Here is a 17,990-nt window from a genome sequence, read left to right as displayed (position 1 = left end):
GACCCTTTACTCTACTTTGTGGAAGCACGATTAAAGCCTGGAGTCTTCTTGGGTATGACACTACAAGCTTGGCACACCTGTATTTGGGGAGATTCTCCCATTTGTCTCTGTAGATCCTCTCAAGCTCTGTCAGGTTGGATAGGGAGAGTCGCTGCACAGCTATTTTCAGGACTCTCCAGAGATGTTCGATCAGGATCAAGTCCGGGCTCTGGCTGGGCAACTCAAGAACATTCAGAGACTTGTCCCTGAAGCCACTCCTACGTCTCCCAGTCCCTGCTGCTGAAAAACATCCCCACAGCATGCTGCTGTCACCACCATGCTTCTCTGTAATGAGGCCCCGGTGTTCGCACCAGGAGACCGGGTCTGGCTCTCGACCCTAAACCTGCCCCTCCGCCTGCCCTGTCGGAAGCTGGGTCCGCGGTTTGTGGGGCCATTTAAAGTCCTGAGGAGAGTGAACGAGGTTTGTTAAGTTACAGATTCCCCCAGATTACCGTATTAACACCTCGTTCCATGTGTCTCTCCTCAGGCCGGTGGTGGCTGGTTCGCTCCAGGAGTCTGAGGTGCAGGAGGTTCCTCCGCCCCCTCTGGACATCGAGGGGGCCCCGGCAGTCTCCGTTCGCTCCATACTGGCGTCGGGCGAGGGGCCTTCAGTATCTCGTTACCGGTCTTCTAGCCATCGCCGATCCACCTTACATTTTCCATTTGTTTTGTCTGGTCTTCCCACACACCTGGTTTCAATTCCATCATTACATGTTGTGTATTTAACCCTCTGTTCCCCCCATGTCCTTGTCCGGAATTGTTTATTGTAGTGCTTGTACATGTTATGCTGGTGTGTAATAATTGATTTATTGTTCTGTTTACGGTGGTTTTGTCTATTAAACTGCGCCATTGTAAATCAGTTTTTGCTCTCCTGCGCCTAACTTCTCTGCCGCCAGTACACACCCCCTACATACAACCTTTCCACAGGTGCATGTTCATTAATTGTTTAGGGTTCATTGAACAAGCATGGGAAACAGTGTTTAAACCCTTTACAATGAAGATCTGTGAAGTTATTTGGATTTATACAAATTATCTTTGAAAGACAGGGTCCTGAAAAAGGGACGTTTCATTTCTGTTTTAAAAATGTAATACATTTGCAAAAAATGTCTAAAAACCGTTTTTCACTGTCATTATGAGGTATTGTGTGTAGATTGATGAAGATGTTTTATTTATTTAATCCATTTTAGAATAAGGCTGTAACGTAACAAAATGTGGAAAAAGTCAAGGGGTCTGAATAATTTATGAATGCATTGTATGTGTCTCTAATATGGTCATACATTTGGCAGGAGGTTAGGAAGTGCAGCTTACTTTCCACATAATTTGTCTTCTCTTGAGAGCCAGGTCTGACTATGGCGGCCTCTCTCAATAGCAAGGCCATGCTCACTGAGTCTGTACATAGTCAAAGCTTTCCTTAATTTTGGTTCAGTCACAGTTGTCAGGTATTCTGCCACTGTTACTCTCTGTTTAGGGCCAAATAGTATTCTAGTTTGCTCTGTTTTTGGAAAATGATTTCCAATGTGTTAAGTAATTATATTTTTATTATCTCATGGTTTGTTTGGGTCTAATTGTGTTGCTGTCCTGGGGCTCTGTGGGGTCTGTTTGCTTGCTTAGGGGACTATTCTCTAGGTTAATCTCTCTATAGGTGATGGCTTTGTAATGGAAAGTTGGGGAATCGCTTCCTTTTAGGTGGTTGTAGAATTTAACGGCTCTTTTCTGGATTTTGATTATTAGCAGGTATCGGCCTAATTCTGCTCTGCATGCATTATTTGGTGCTTTACGTTGTACAAGGAGGATGTTTTTGCAGAGTTCTGCATGCACTCTCTCCTCTGATAAACAGAGTTGGGGGTTAGAGGTAGCATGGGGCAAAAGGCTTAATACAGAGGACTCCACAAGGAGAAAGGGCTAATTTATTTACTACATACTAACTATTGCACACACACACACCCACACCCACGCACACACGCACTCTAGTGGTGTGTCTTCCCGGGAGAGAGATCCGTCTCCATCTAAGCCCCTTCATAATGACTCCTTAATGTAAATACAGAAGTAATCTTCACCCATCTCCATGACGACAGGCACCTCCCCCCTCGCCCTGTCCGTACATCAAACAGACCAAAAGCTGTCCTTTACTGGCTGGTTAAGGTGACAGACCACGCCGCCTCACAGGCCCTCTATTGTGGACAGAGAAAGAAGCTGAGTTCTCAAGGTAACAACAACAATAACCAAAGCTTGAGTAAAGTAGTGTGTGTGTATGTGTGTGTGTGTGTGTGTGTGTGTGTGTGTGTGTGTGTGTGTGTGTATATTGTTATGCGCATGAGTGTAATGTATGTGTGTACATGTCTCTGTTTGCCTGTTGATCCCAGTAGGCTTTACTGCAGTGGTAGTGAGCAAAGTTAGGGTCAAAATCATTTAGGCCCTAGTCAGTTCCAGCACATGAAGTTGATATGCAACTGTAATGGGAAAAGCAGCCTCTCCTAGTTTGCTGTCAATTTCATCTACTGAATAGAGTGGTGCTAAAAAAAAAATGTTTTTTTTTTTAAATGGCCACCATCAATTTCCAGCGTTTTCTTTCTCAGGCTAATGGAAACCAAATCAATGATTTATCTCCCCGTCGTCCAACATCTCATGAATATGAAAACTAGGTTTCCTAGTTGAAGGAAGAAGCTCAAACCGTTTCCCTCGCCACTCGGCGGGCTGAAACCTCAAAGAGAAACAGAACATGAAAATACTTCCTAGCGAGTTAGTGTGGCGGAATGTTCCAGCGTCAGAGAAATAGAAACTAACAATAGTGAAGTTTGAAGTAACCCCCGGTACTTGAAAGAGACCGGGCAGAAGCTTCGGCGCAGCTTTATTCAATATTAATTATATCTAAAGGCATTTCAGAGCAGGAGAAGAGATCACAGATTTATAAAATAAAGGGAAAAGGCGAGGCCAGGATGAGAGAACCTCCCAGACTCTCTGAACTTCTGACAGAGACCCTCAGCAGATTTTGACTGGGAGCGAGCTGGTCTAAAGGAGTATAATACTAATGGGTAGGGAATGACAAGGATAGGATGGTATGTGTGGGTGATGGTATGTGGGTCATCCTTCAAATACGGTGGCATTTGGGCAAGGAGTTTTGGAAAACTTGTATGGTTTTGGGTACATCTTCCCATTCAAAATCAACTAACATGGTAGCTTAATGACTTTAAACAATTGATACCATTATGATAACATTGTGCCACTAGTAGGAATAGTAACACCAATGATGGTAACACCAATCAGACATTCGAGATAAAGGAGGATTTTCTGAAATGGAGGCTTCACATGCTCAAATCTAAGGTCATCTAGCCTTTACAAACAATTTACTGAAGTGATATGATTAATCATTTTGCTCACGCTGTTATTGTGATGAGCCATCAAACAGGCAAAACGTCAATATAGGACTAAGATCGAAACCTATTACGCCGGCTCTGACGCTCGTTGGATGTTGCAGGGCTTGCAAACTATCACGGATTACAAAGGGAAACCAAGCCACGAGCTGCCCAGTAACGCGAGCCTACTAGACGAGCTAATTGCCTTCCATGCTTGCTTCGAGGCAAGAAACAATGAACCATACATGAGAACTGGATCCTTGACTGGATCCTTGACTTACTGACAGGCTGTCTCCAGGTGGTGAGAGTAGGCAACAACACATGTGCATGCTGACCCTCAACCAGGGGGATCCTCAGGGGTGTGTGCTCAGTCCCCTCCTGTACTCCCTGTTGACCCACGACTGCATGGCCGTGCCTGACTCGAACACCATCATCAAGTTTACTGACGGCATGATGGTCATAGGACTGATCACCTAACGATGATGAGACTGCCTACAAGGAGGAGGTTAGTGACCTGGCAATGTGGTGCCGATCATGTAATACAGGAAATGGAGGGCCGAGCTGGCCCCAGTCCACATCGATGGGGCTGTAGTGGAGCGGATCGGATCGAGTGGAGCGGATCGAGAGCTTCAAGATCCTCAGTGTCCACATCACTAAGGAATTAACATGGTCCACACACACCAACACAATGCCTCTTTCCCCATAGGAGGCTGAAAAGATTTGGCATGGGCCTTCAGATCCTCTAAAAGTTCTACAGCTGCACCATTGAGAGCATCTTCACTGGCTGCATCACTGCTTAGTAAAAAATTGCTTGGCATCCAACCACAAGGTGCTATAGAGGGTAGTGTGATTGACCCAGTACATCACTGGGGCCAAGCTGCCTGCCATCAAAAATCATTGAGCTACAGTACCTCTATACCAGGCAGTGTCAGAGGAAGGCCCTAAAAAGACTCCAGCCACCCAAGTCATAGACGTTTTTCTCTGCTCTCGCAAGGAAAGTGGTACTGATGCACCAAGTCTGGAATCAACAGGACCCTGAACAGCTTCTACCCCCAAGCCATAAGACTGCTAAATAGTTAACCAAATAGCTACCTGGACTACTGAGAGACAGAGAGACAGAGAGAGAGAGAGAGAGAGAGAGAGAGAGAGAGAGAGAGAGAGAGAGAGAGAGAGACAGATTTAATGGGGGCTCAGTGATGGTTCATCACCAATGGCCAGAGGTTCATTCTCATGAACTCTTCATTACAGCAGCAGGTCAGTGGGGGTTATGTCAAAATTATAATTTAGATGGATGGATAGATGGATGGTACAGACACACACACGCACACACACACACACACACACACTACAAAGAGATCTAAACTGCCTGTACAGAGCCTAGCATGGCTCAGCACACTGGTGTTGCAGTTACCAGGGCAACCATAGAAACAGATGCAGGTCACTGTAAGCAGAGAGAGATGGTGGGAGGAGGGCTACCCAACACCCACAAAACCCTTTATTACACACAAACACACACGTACAGTGCATTCGGAAAGTATTCAGACCCCTTCACTTGTTCCACATTTTGTTACGTTACAGCCTTATTCTAAAATGGATTAAATAACGTTTTCACCTCATCAATCTACACACAACACCCCATAACGACAAGGCAAAAACGGATTTTTATAAATGCTTGCTAATTTATTACAAATAAAAAACTGAAATACTTTATTTACATAAGAATTCAGACCCTTTGCTACGAGATTCAAAATTTAGCTCAAGAACAGCCTGTTTCCATTGATCATCCTTGAGATGTTTCTACAACATGATTGGAGTCCACCTGTGGTAAATTCAATTGATGGGACATGATTTGGAAAGGAACACATCTGTCTATATAAGGTCCCACAGTTGACAGGGCATGTCAGAGCAAAAACCAAGCCATGAGGTCGAAAGGAATTGTTCGTAGAGCTCCGATACAGGATTGTATCGAGGCACAGATCTGGGGAAGGGTACCAAAAAGTGTCTGAGCATTGAAGGTCCTCAAGAACACAGTGGTCTCCATCATTCTTAAATGGAAGAAGTTTGGAACCACTAAGAATCTTCCTAGAGCTGGCCGCCCGGACAAACTGAACAATCGAGGGAGAAGGGCCGTGGTCAGGGAGGTGACCAAGAACACGATGGTCACTCTAACAATGATCCAGAGTTCGTCTGTGGAGATGGGAGAACCTTCCAGAAGGAGAATCATCTCTGCAGCACTCCACCAATCAAGCATTTCTGGTAGAGTGGCCAGACGGAAGCCACTCCTCAGTAAAAGGCACATGACAGCCCGCTTGGAGTTTGCCAAAAGGCACCTAAAGGAGTCTCAGTCCATGAGAAACAAGATTCTCTGGTCTGATGAAACCAAGATTGAACTCTTTGGACTGACTGCCAAGCGTCACGTCTGAAGGAAACCTGGCACTATATTCCTACGGTAATGCATAGTGGTGGCAGCATCATGCTGTGGGGATGTCTTTCAGCGACAGGGACTGGGAGACTAGTCTGGATTGAGGGAAAGATGAACAGAGCAAAGTACAGAGAGATCCTTGATGAAAACCTGCTCCAGAGCGCTCAGGACCTCTGGGGCGAAGGTTCACCTTCCAACAGGACAACGACTCTAAGCACACACCCAAGACAACACAGGAGTGGCTTTGAGACAAATCTCTGAATGTTCTTGACTGGCCCAGCCAGAGCCCGGACTTGAACCTGACCGAACAGACCTGAAAATACTGTAGCTGTTTGAGTTATAGTTTATTTATTCTTGCTCACAGATTAAACTGAAGAAATGGGTAGAGTGGTGTTTCACAGGCGGTTCATACGAGCAGTTATACATGACAGTTCGTGGCTGTTTCTCGGGAGTATGGTGGTGCAGTTACCTCTTTTTGGAGGGAGCAGGTGGAGCCAGGCTAGTAACCACCACCCTCTGCCTTCTACCTGTGGTGTAGCTGCTGAGCCAGGCTAGTAACCATCACCTTCTGTCTTCTTCCTGTGGTGTAGCTGTGGAGTCAGGCTAGTAACCATCACCCTCTGTCTTTTACCGGTGGTGTAACTGTGGAGCCAGGCTAGTAACCATCACCTTCAGTCTTCTTCCTGTGGTGTAGCTGTGGAGCCAGGCTAGTAACCATCACCTTCTGTCTTCTACCTGTGGTGTAGCTGTAGAGCCAGGCTAGTAACCATCACCCTCTGTCTTTTACCGGTGGTGTAGCTGTGGAGCCAGGCTAGTAACCATCACCTTCTGTCTTCTTCCTGTGGTGTAGCTGCTGAGCCAGGCTAGTAACCATCACCCTCTGTCTTCTACCTGTGGTGTAGCTGTGGAGAGGCTAGTAACCATCACCCTCTGTCTTCTTCCTGTGGTGTAGCTGCTGAGCCAGGCTAGTAACCATCACCCTCTGTCTTCTTCCTGTGGTGTAGCTGTGGAGCCAGGCTAGTAACCATCACCCTCTGTCTTCTTCCTGTGGTGTAGCTGTGGAGCCAGGCTAGTAACCTTGGACACAGTTCAATGTCAGACAGATGTTGCAGGAGCTTTGCGTGATCTACTGGATCAAAGGCTTTGGACATATCAGCAAGTAACACCCTCACCATTGTTGGTTTTTTTGATGAAGTTCTCCTGGATTTTTCCAGGGCATGAAGTTAGAGAGATGGGCCTCCCGTCACTCATTGTACCTGGGTTGGACACTTTAGGTATGGGGACACACATTGGCAGTCTTCCAGGCAGCAGGAACAGTCCCCTGCCAGTCTTCTGCATGGTCTCTTAATAGTCAGGCTGGAATGCCATCAGGCCCACAAGCTTTACATGGGCTGAGTCTGGTCAGAGCTTGCTTTATCTGGCCAATGCTGCACAGCTCAACCTGACTTGTAGGAAGATGGCAAGAGGTGTGGTGCTTATCCACGCCTCAGCAAAAAAATACATTAAAAACATCAGCCACATCAATGTCTTCAATTCCCTCTACCTGTATTCTCCCTCCTGATGTTTTATTTTGTCCCAGTCCTTTGTTAATGAATTCCCATCATTCCTTAGGGTTTTTCTTCTTTAGGTTCTGGATTTCAGTTTTGCTGAAGCCGCATACACTCAAATTCCTCTTTCACTAGGTCAGCTCTTCTCTTTGCCTGCATACTGTGGTTCACATACATAGCCACGCCCCCTCCTCTCATCCCCCCTCTGGACCTGTCATTTCTGAAAAGCTGATAGTTTTATTTGAAAAGAGATTCATCTGGGATATGTCTTAATTTACTCATTGAAGAAGCAGTTCAAATTCATCCACTTTGTTTATCAATGATCTTGTGTTACAAGATCACTGTGCAGTGACGCTCCCCATCCAACGTGACAGAGCTTGAGAAGATCTGCAGAGAAGAATGGGAGAAACTCCCCAAATACAAGTGTGCTAAGCTTGTAGCGTCATACCCAAGAAGACTCAAGGCTGTAATTGACGTCAAAGGTGCTTCAACAAAGTACGGAGTAAAGGGTCTGAATACTAATGTAAATGTGTTTCCGTTTTTTGTTTGTAATACATTTGCAAAACGTTTATAAAAACTAGTTTTGCTTTGTCATTATGGGATATTGTGTGTAGATTGAAGAGAGAAAAAAACTATTTAATCAATTTTAGAATAAGGTTGTAATGTAAGAAAATGTGGAAAAAGTCAAGGGGTCTGAATACTTTCCAAATGAACTGTATTCAGACTCATATAGGCAGTTTCTCTCTCTGCATAAAATAAATCAACCATATCCTACACCACCCAAACCAATACTACTGAATATACCACACTGTAAAAAAGCCATTTAACCAATTGCTTAATCAGCATTATTCTGTGAGTTGAGTGGACTTCAAAATAGCATTGAAGTGGATTCAACCCATAAATATCAAGGCAACCAGCTGCAATATGATTTCTAGTTTGCTCAACACTAGATTTTAGATTGCTCAAGATTTATTGACTAAAATTACAAACTCAAAACCACACCCATCATTATCATATTTCCCAGCATGCTCCATTACAGGTTGATTATCAGAAGTGTTTGTTAAAATACCTGTGTTTTTGCATGTACATTGATTGGTTGATTAGTCTTATACTACACAAAAATAAATAAAACGTTTCTAAACTAATCCAATCTGTTAGTAGTTGTATTTATTGCAACAGTTACTGAGATGGCTGTTCCAATTTAGATGATTTAGGTAGTCTCATGAATTAATCTTCCCTACCCCGGCAGTCATTCTCAGGGCTCCACACTAACATTTTCCCTTGGTGGTACTGGTACCACTAACATTTTCCCCTGGTGGTACTGGTACCACTAACATTTTCCCCTGGTGGTACTGGTACCACTAACATTTTCCCTTGGTGGTACTGGTACCACTAACATTTTCCCCTGGTGGTACTGGTACCACTACCATTTTCCCTTGGTGGTACTGGTACCACTAACATTTTCCCTTGGTGGTACTGGTACCACTAACATTTTCCCCTGGTGGTACTGGTACCACTAACATTTTCCCCTGGTGGTACTGGTACCACTAACATTTTCCCTTGGTGGTACTGGTACCACTAACATTTTCCCCTGGTGGTACTGGTACCACTAACATTTTCCCTTGGTGGTACTGGTACCACTAACATTTTCCCCTGGTGGTACTGGTACCACTACCATTTTCCCTTGGTGGTACTGGTACCACTACCATTTTCCCTTGGTGGTACTGGTACCACTAACATTTTCCCTTGGTGGTACTGGTACCACTAACATTTTCCCTTGGTGGCACTGGTACCACTAACATTTTCATTTGGAAGCATATTTTGGTCGCAACTGAAAGAATTGTAGTGTCACACAATAGAAACAGTTATTAACCACTTACAAAGTCATTCACAATGCTTTCTTAAGAGGTGTAATAGACGACAGAGATGGTATTCAATAAATAAGTGGTTTCATCTAACGTATCCATGCAGGAACGCATGAGTCAAGATAGTTTGATGTGCAACTTTATTCAGCGATTTTCACAAATTTTGGGTTGACAATTTGGCTATTCAATTTTACTGTTAAAATAGGGCTCCAGATTTGTATTTTGTTCAACAGAGATTCATTTATTGTTAATATTTTATTTTGTATTTTTCTTACTTTTTAACTCTGCATTGTTGGTAACGGGCTTGTAAGTAAGCATTTCACTGTTGTATTCAGCGCATGTGACCAATAAGATTTTATTTGACTAAATATTTATGTTTGCTAATATCATAGGCTAATTTATTTGGGGCTAATTCACCACCTGAGTAAGAGGAAACAAAAAATCACCATAGCTAGATCGCTAACTCTAAACATAATACCCACTGCTTGTACTGTAGCCATGTATTATTCTAACAGTAAATGCAATGTCCTAAAAATACATTGTAGTTGTGGCCTACTGTGTATTTCACACTATCTGTATCTCAATGCCATAACAAATGTATTGGTTGTAAAATAGTTCTATAGAGCACAATATTGAGAGTTGAGAAATACAAAGTATACCTACAGAAAGCTGAGAACCCTCTCTCTATTTTCAACAGCGACAACATTAGTTGCTTCCCAATCTGTGTTTCTCCCGCAACTGGATTGTGAAATGTTATAGCCTACAACCAGAACTATTTTTTTACTCCCAGTGCGCGAAGGAGGGGGGGGGGGGGGGGGAGTTAGTGTCTCATCAGAGCAGCAGGCCCCAGCGAAACAGGCACAGGGGCAGGGCAAAAACTGTCATTACAGGAATCAAATCAAATCGACTTGTATTTGTCACATACACATGGTTAGCAGATGTTAATGCAAGTGTTGCGAAATGCTTGTGCTTTTAGTTCCGACCATGCAGTAATATCTAACAAGTAATCTAACCTAACAATTTCACAACAACTACCTTACACATACAGTGGGGCAAAAAAGTATTTAGTCAGCCACCAATTGTGCAAGTTCTCCCACTTAAAAATATGAGATGCCTGTAATTTTCATCATAGGTACAAGTCAACTATGACAGACAAAATTAGATTTTTTTTTCTCCAGAAAATCACATTGTAGGATTTTTAATGAATGAATTTGCAAATTATGGTGGAAAATAAGTATTTGGTCAATAACATAAGTTTATCTCAATACTTTGTTATATACCCTTTGTTGGCAATGACAGCGGTCAAATGTTTTCTGTAAGTCTTCACAAGGTTTTCACACACTGTTGCTGGTATTTTGGCCCATTCCTCCATGCAGATCTCCTCTAGAGCAGTGATGTTTTGGGGCTGTACTGGGAAACACGGACTTTCAACTCCCTCCAAAGATTTTCTATGGGGTTGAGATCTGGAGACTGGCTAGGCCACTCCACGACCTAGAAATGCTTCTTACGAAGCCACTCCTTCGTTGCCCGGGCGGTGTGTTTGTATCATTGTCATGCTGAAAGACCCAGCCACGTTTCATCTTCAATGCCCTTGTGGATGGAAGGAGGTTTTCACTCAAAATCTCACGATACATGGCCCCATTCATTCTTTCCTTTACACGGATCAGTCGTCCTGGTCCCTTCGAGAAAAACAGCCCCAAAGGATGATGTTTCCACCCCCATGCTTCACAGTAGGTATGGTGTTCTTTGGATGCAACTCAGCATTCTTTGTCCTCCAAACACAACGAGTTGAGTTTTTACCAAAAAGTTATATTTTGGTTTCATCTGACCATATGACATTCTCCCAATCTTCTTCTGGATCATCCAAATGCTCTCTAGCAAACTTCAGACAGGCCTGGACATGTACTGGCTTAAGCAGGGGGACACGTCTGGCACTGCAGGATTTGAGTCCCTTGCGGCGTAGTGTGTTACTGATGGTAGGCTTTGTTACTTTGGTCCCAGCTCTCTGCAGGTCCTTCACTCGGTCCCCCCGTGTGGTTCTGGGATTTTTGTTCACCGTTCTTGTGATCATTTTGACCCCACGGGGTGAGATCTTGCGTGGAGCCTCAGATCGAGGGAGATTATAAGTGGTCTTGTATGTCTTCCATTTCCTAATAATTGCTCCCACAGTTGATTTCTTCAAACCAAGCTGCTTACCTATTGCAGATTCAGTCTTCCCAGCCTGGTGCAGGTCTACAATTTTGTTTCTGGTGTCCATTGACAGCTCTTTGGTCTTGGCCATAGTGGAGTTTGGAGTGTGACTGTTTGAGGTTGTGGACAGGTGTCTTTTATACTGATAACAAGTTCAAACAGGTGCCATTAATACAGGTAATGAGTGGAGGACAGAGGAGCCTCTTAAAGAAGAAGTTACAGGTCTGTGAGAGCCAGAAATCTTGCTTGTTTGTAGGTGACCAAATACTTATTTTCCACCGTAATTTGCAAATAAATTCATAAAAATCCTACAATGTGATTTTTTTCCTCATTTTGTCTGTCATAATTGAAGTGTACCTATGATGAAAATTACAGGCCTCTCTCATCTTTTTAAGTGGGAGCACTTGCACAATTGGTGGCTGACTAAATACTTGTTTGCCCCACTGTACAAGTGTAAAGGAATTAATAAGAGTATTTACATAAAAATAGATGAATGAGTGATGGCCGAACGGCCTAGGCAAGATGCAGTAGAGTACAGTATATACATATGAGATTAGTAATGTAGGGTATGTAAACAATATATAAAGTGGCATTGTTTAAAGTGGCTAGTGATACATTTATTACATACATTTTTCCATTATAAAAGTGGCTAGAGTTGAGTTAGTACGTTGGCAACAGCCACTCAATGTTAGTGATGGATGTTTAACATGAGATAGAAGCTGTTTTTCTGTCTCTCAGTCCCTGCTTTGATGCACCTGTACTGACCTCGCCTTCTGGATGATATAGCGGGGTGAACAGGCAGTAGCTCGAGTGGTTGTTGTCCTTGAGGGCAGGTTAGTTTGCCTCTGGTGATGCGTTGTGCAGACCTCACTACCCCCTGGAGAGCCTTACGGTTGTGGGCGGAGCAGTTGCCATACCAGGCGGAGCAGTTGCCATACCAGGCTGTAAAGGTTTGTGAGTGTTTTTGGTGACAAGCCTAATTTCTTCAGCCTCCTGAGGTTGCACCTTCTTCACCACGCTGTCTGTGTGGGTGGACCATTTCAGTTTGTCCGTGATGTGTACGCCAAGGTACTTAAAACTTTCCACCCTCACCACTACTGTCTCGTCGATGTGGATAGGGGGGTGCTCCCTCTGCTGTTTCCTGAAGTCCACGATCATCGCCTTTGTTTTGTTGATATTGAGTGTGAGGTTATTTTCCTGACACCACACTCCGAGGGCCCTCACCTCCTCCCTGTAGACCGTCTCATCATTGTTGGTAATCAAACCTACCACTGTAGTGTCATCTGCAAACTTGATGATTTAGTTGGAGGCGTGCATGGCCACGCAGTCATGGGTGAACAGGGAGTACAGGAGAGGGCTGAGAACGCACCCTTGTGGGGCCCCAGTGTTGAGGATCAGCGAGTGGAGATGTTGTTACCTACCCTCACCACCTGGGGGCGGCCCGTCAGGAAGTCCAGGACCCAGTTGCACAGGGCGGGGTCGAGACAGTGCAGTGTGATTGAGATTGCGTCGTCTGTGGACCTATTGGGCCGGTAAGCAAATTGGAGTGGGTGTAGGGTGTCAGGTAGGGTGGAGGTGATATGGTCCTTGACTAGTCTCTCAATGGTGGCCCTCTTGAAGCATGTGGGAACAGCAGACTGGGATAAGGGTTGATTGAATATGTCTGTCAACACACCAGCCAGCTGGTCTGTGCATGCTCTGAGGAAGTGGCTGGGGAAGCCGCCTGGGCCTGCAGCCTTGCGAGGGTTAACACGTTTAAATGTTTTTTTTTACAGTGAAGGAGAGCCCGCAGGTTTTGGTAGCAGGCTGTGTCAGTGGCACTGTATTGTCCTCAAAGCGAGCAAAGCAGTTGTTTAGTTTGTCTGGGAGTAAGACATTGTGGTCCGCGACGGGGCTGGTTTTTCTTTTGTAGTCCGTGATTGACTGTAGACCCTGCCACATACTTCTCGTGTCTGAGCCATTGAATTGCGACTCTACTTTGTCTCTATACTGACGCTTAGCTTGTTTGATTGCCTTGCGGAGGGAATAGCTACACTGTTTGTATTCGGGCATGTTTCCGGTCACCTTGCCCTGATTAAAAGCAGTGGTTCGCACTTTCAGTTTTGCGCGAATGCTGCCATCAATCCACGGTTTCTGGTTGGGGAATGTTTTAATAGACACTGTGGGTACAACATCACCGATGCACTTGCTAATAAACTTGCTCACCGAATCAGCGTATTCATCAATGTTGTTGTTCGACGCTATGCGGAACATATCCAGTCCACGTGATCGAAGCAATCTTGAAGCGGACCAGCATTGAACAGACCTGAGCACAGGTGCTTCCTGTTTTAGTTTCTGTCTATAGGCTGGGAGCAACAAAATGGAGTCGTGGTCAGCTTTTTCAAAAGGAGGATGGGGGAGGGCCTTATATGCGTCGCGGAAGTTAGAATAACAATGATCCAGGGTTTTGCCAGCCGGGGTCGCGCAATCGATATGCTGATAAAATTTAGGGAGCCTTGTTTTCTGATCAGCCTTGTTAAAATCCCCAGCTACAATAAATGCAGCCTCAGGATATGTGGTTTCCAGTTTACATAGAGTCAAATGAAGTTCGTTCAGGGCCGTCGATGTGTCTGCTTGGGGGGGAATATACACGACTGTAATTATGATCGAAGAGAATTCTCTTGGTAGATAATGCGGTAGGCATTTGATTGTGAGAAATTCTAAGTCAGGTGAACAAAAGGATTTGAGTTCCTGTATGTTGTTATGATCACACCATGTCTCGTTAATCATAAGGCATACCCTTCTTCTTACCAGCGAGATGCTTGTTTCTGTCGGCGGGATGCGTGAAGAAACCAGGTGGCTGTACCGACTCCAATAGCGTGTCTCGAGTGAGCCATGTTTCCGTGAAAACAAAGAACATTACAGTCTCTGATGTCTCTCTGGAAGGCAACCCTTGCTGGGATTTCATCAACCTTGTTGTCAAGAGACTGGACATTGGCGAGTAGTATGGTAGGGAGTGGTGCACGATGTGCCCGTCTCCGGAGCCTGACCAGAAGACCACTCCGTCCGCCCCTTCTACGGCGCCGTTGTTTTGGGTCGCCTACTTGGATCCGAACCATTGTCCTGGGTGGTGGTCCAAACAGAGGATCCGCTTCGGGAACGTCGTATTCCTGGTCGTAATGATGGTAAGTTGACGTTGCTCTTATATCCAATAGTTCTTCCCGGCTGTATGTAACAAAACCTAAGATTTCCTGGGGTAACAGTGTAAGAAATAACACATAAAACGAAAAATACTGCATAGATTCCTAGGAACGCAAAGCGAGGCGGCCATCTCTGAGGATTATGCACATTACTGTTTGACCAAATCATGGTTTTAGCCTCCTAAAAAAATAGGACGTTTGGAGTAAGATGACCAGGTAGAATGAGCAGCAAGCACCGATGCGACGAATACATATTTTTTACTCACACAGCCAATCTGACTAAACTGTTGCAGTCTGGGGCCCTAATTCTGAATGCAGGTTGCGGGTGATTAAAAGTTCCATTTGTTGGATATTCCAATAGGAACTACTGTACACATCATTTTGCAAGCAGCAATATGTGACTTGCAGGCTTGTTGTGGCTTGTAAACCAGGAGTTTCAGACCTCTGAGTTAGGGTGTAACTCAAAGACAGGTCTTATGATTTACTGTATGTAATGTATTGTCATAGAGAGATTAATTTAGAGGCGCACAGGGAAATATGCAAATAAGTTAGAATACATTCTCAAGTTGAATTGTATGTCCACAACGAATGGATGAGTGAATATACATTTCAAATCCAACATTTCCAATTGCAGCTCAACAGGTTATATATCTATTACATTGCACTCAGACTGCTAGCCAATACAACTGGATTATTAAGAGAATGTACTTTAGCCTTAGTGTGCCATGAAACTCATTCTGCATGGAGATACAGTCATGGTGGCTGCTAGCTGGAATGTCGATTGGACTTCCGCTCTTGTATAATACATAAATAAAGATTAGACAGGGGCTGTGACAGACATGTACACAGACACACACACGCAGGGTTGCACAGTCTTTTTCTATCATCATTCAAATGTTTGGTTATGTGATAAAGCTGTAAAAGAGGGAATAGGAATGTTTTTCTCTCTCTCGTTCTCTCTCTCATCCACCCCCTCTCAATATTTTATTTATTTATTTACCTTGGTCTCACTCTCTCTAGATCTGTATCCTCTGTCCCTCCCTCTCTGTCCCTCTCTGTCCCTCTCTGTCCCTCTCTCCGTGCTGCACACTGTTTTATGATCTTCAGAAACAGAGCACACAGTGTTTACGAAGCATGTGACAAATAAAATGTGATTTGACACGCACGTCTTGAACCAATACCACAAGCTCCCTGTCACGTATGATGAGTTTTAAATCACGCACATGTCAAAGTACGGGCCAAGCTAAAACAAGTGTGACCTGTCACAGAGAGATCAATGCACAAACACACAGTGAAATGTCACGGAGGAAGGTCATGCATACTAAATTATACACATGTAGTCTCTCTCTCCACGCTACCAGAGATGAAAGAGCAGAAAAAAGGAGTGATGGGAGGATGAAAGAGAGGAAGACACTGATAGTTCACAGAGTTGTGTGTGTGTGTTAGATTACGTATATTGCGTGTGTGTTTTGTAAGTAATCTGTGTGTTGTGCCACTGTCTTGTGGGACTCGGGGTGTATTGAATGGAATAAGTACAGGGATGGAGAAACAGGAAGGATAGGAGGAGAGGAAGAGAAAGAGAGCAGTAAACAGAGAGAGAGAGAGAGAGAGAGAGAGGGGAGACAGAGGAGAGAGAGAGAGACAGAAAGAAAGAGTTAAAGGGAGCAGAGAGAGAGAGGTTGGAAAGAAGAGGAGAAAACAAGAGCACATGAGAGAATAGACAAGGATAATGTGAAGATTGAAAGAGAGAGGGTAGAAGAGAAGGAGAGACAGAGAGAGGGTAGAAGAGAAGGAGAGACAGAGAGAGAAGGAGAGACAGAGAGAGAAGGAGAGACCGAGAGAGGGTAGAAGAGAAGGAGAGACAGAGAGATGGTAGAAGAGAAGGAGAGACAGAGAGGGTAGAAGAGAAGGAGAGACAGAGAGAGGGTAGAAGAGAAGGAGAGACAGAGAGAGAAGGAGAGACCGAGAGAAGGTAGAAGAGAAGGATAGACAGAGATGGTAGAAGAGAAGGAGAGACAGAGAGAGGGTAGAAGAGAAGGAGAGAGAGGGTAGAAGAGAAGGAGAGCGAGAGGGTAGAAGAGAAGGAGAGACCGAGAGGGGGTAGAAGAGAAGGAGAGAGAGAAAGGGTAGAAGAGAAGGAGAGACAGAGAGGGTAGAAGAGAAGGAGAGACAGAGAGAGGGTAGAAGAGAAGGAGAGAGAGAGAGGGTAGAAGAGAAGGAGAGACAGAGAGAGGGTAGAAGAGAAGGAGAGACAGAGAGAGGGTAGAAGAGAAGGAGAGACAGAGAGATGGTAGAAGAGAAGGAGAGAGAGAGAGGGTAGAAGAGAAGGAGAGAGAGAGAGAGGGTAGAAGAGAAGGAGGGCCCGAGAGGGGGTAGAAGAGAAGGAGAGAGAGAGAGGGTAGAAGAGAAGGAGAGAGAGAGAGAGGGTAGAAGAGAAGGAGAGACAGAGAGGGTAGAAGAGAATGAGAGACAGAGAGAGGGTAGAAGAGAAGGAGAGACAAGGGTAGAAGAGAAGGAGAGACAGAGAGAGGGTAGAAGAGAAGGAGCGATAAAGAGAGAGATTGAGAAAGATAAATTAAAGGAAGACAGAAAACCAAGAAACTGACACAAACCCAACAAAAAGTAACAAAATCTAGACGCAACTTCCTTTCTCCCCCACTCCCCCTCTCCTCCCCTCTCTCCTCCCCATCTCCTCCCCCTCTCCTCCCCCTCTCCCCCTCCACTCCCCCTCCACTCCCCCCACTCCCCCTCCACTCCCCCTCTCCTCCCTCTCCCCCCCCCCCCCACTCCCCCCTCTCCTCCCCCTCTCCTCCCCCCTCCCCTCTCTCCTCCCCCCTCTCCTCCCCCTCTCTCCTCCCTCTCTCCTCCCTCTCTCCTCCCCCTCTCCACTCACCATAAACTGCACGTTGTCGAAGCCGTTGGCCAGTAGGTGGTTCTCGTATTGGACCAGTCCAATGCTGTCCAGCCATTGGCCCACAGACTGCATGGGGCACCGGGGACCTATAAGGGGGTGAAGGGGCAGACGCTTCAGGAGGGAGTAGCCATCCACCCGGTAACACCGGCAATCGGGCTGGGAGAGCTGGCACTGCCACATCATGTTGCGGGCAATGTGGCTGTCGAACGAGCCCGCCATGGTAGAGGAAGAGTGTGGAGGAAAGGGGAAAGAGAGGGGGAGGATGGTAGGATGGAGGGGGGGGGGGGCTGGATGATGGGGGTTGGGGTTAGGCTTGGCTGAGGGTTATGAGCATGGCTTAGGGATGAGGATGGAGGGGCGAAGCATGCTAGGGTGCTGGGGCAAATGGGGGGGTAGGTGGATAAGTTTAGGGTGGTTGGAGGTAGATCCAGGGATTTGGAAAAGAGGGGAGAGGGCTAAGGTTAGATCCAGAGAAGAGGTG

General features: G+C 45.3%; 1 protein-coding gene across 5 annotated transcripts in view; it reads right to left on the bottom strand.

Annotated features, from left to right (window-relative positions):
• Positions 1-17,990, bottom strand: part of LOC110490567 (ankyrin repeat and sterile alpha motif domain-containing protein 1B) — a 358,461-nt gene that overhangs the window by 86,521 nt on the left and 253,950 nt on the right. For 4 of the 5 annotated variants that reach the window (XM_036944931.1, XM_036944932.1, XM_036944930.1 and 1 more), the window contains exon 18: positions 17,489-17,595. In XM_036944931.1, the coding sequence (XP_036800826.1) occupies positions 17,489-17,595 (107 nt within the window). Of the gene's footprint in view, positions 1-17,488; positions 17,769-17,990 lie in introns of those variants that run through there. The other variant, XM_036944934.1, reaches the window with a different exon arrangement.

The sequence above is a fragment of the Oncorhynchus mykiss genome, chromosome 15, assembly GCF_013265735.2.
Source record: "Oncorhynchus mykiss isolate Arlee chromosome 15, USDA_OmykA_1.1, whole genome shotgun sequence".
Classification (NCBI taxonomy): domain Eukaryota; kingdom Metazoa; phylum Chordata; class Actinopteri; order Salmoniformes; family Salmonidae; genus Oncorhynchus; species Oncorhynchus mykiss.
This window is presented reverse-complemented; position numbering and strand designations above follow the sequence as displayed.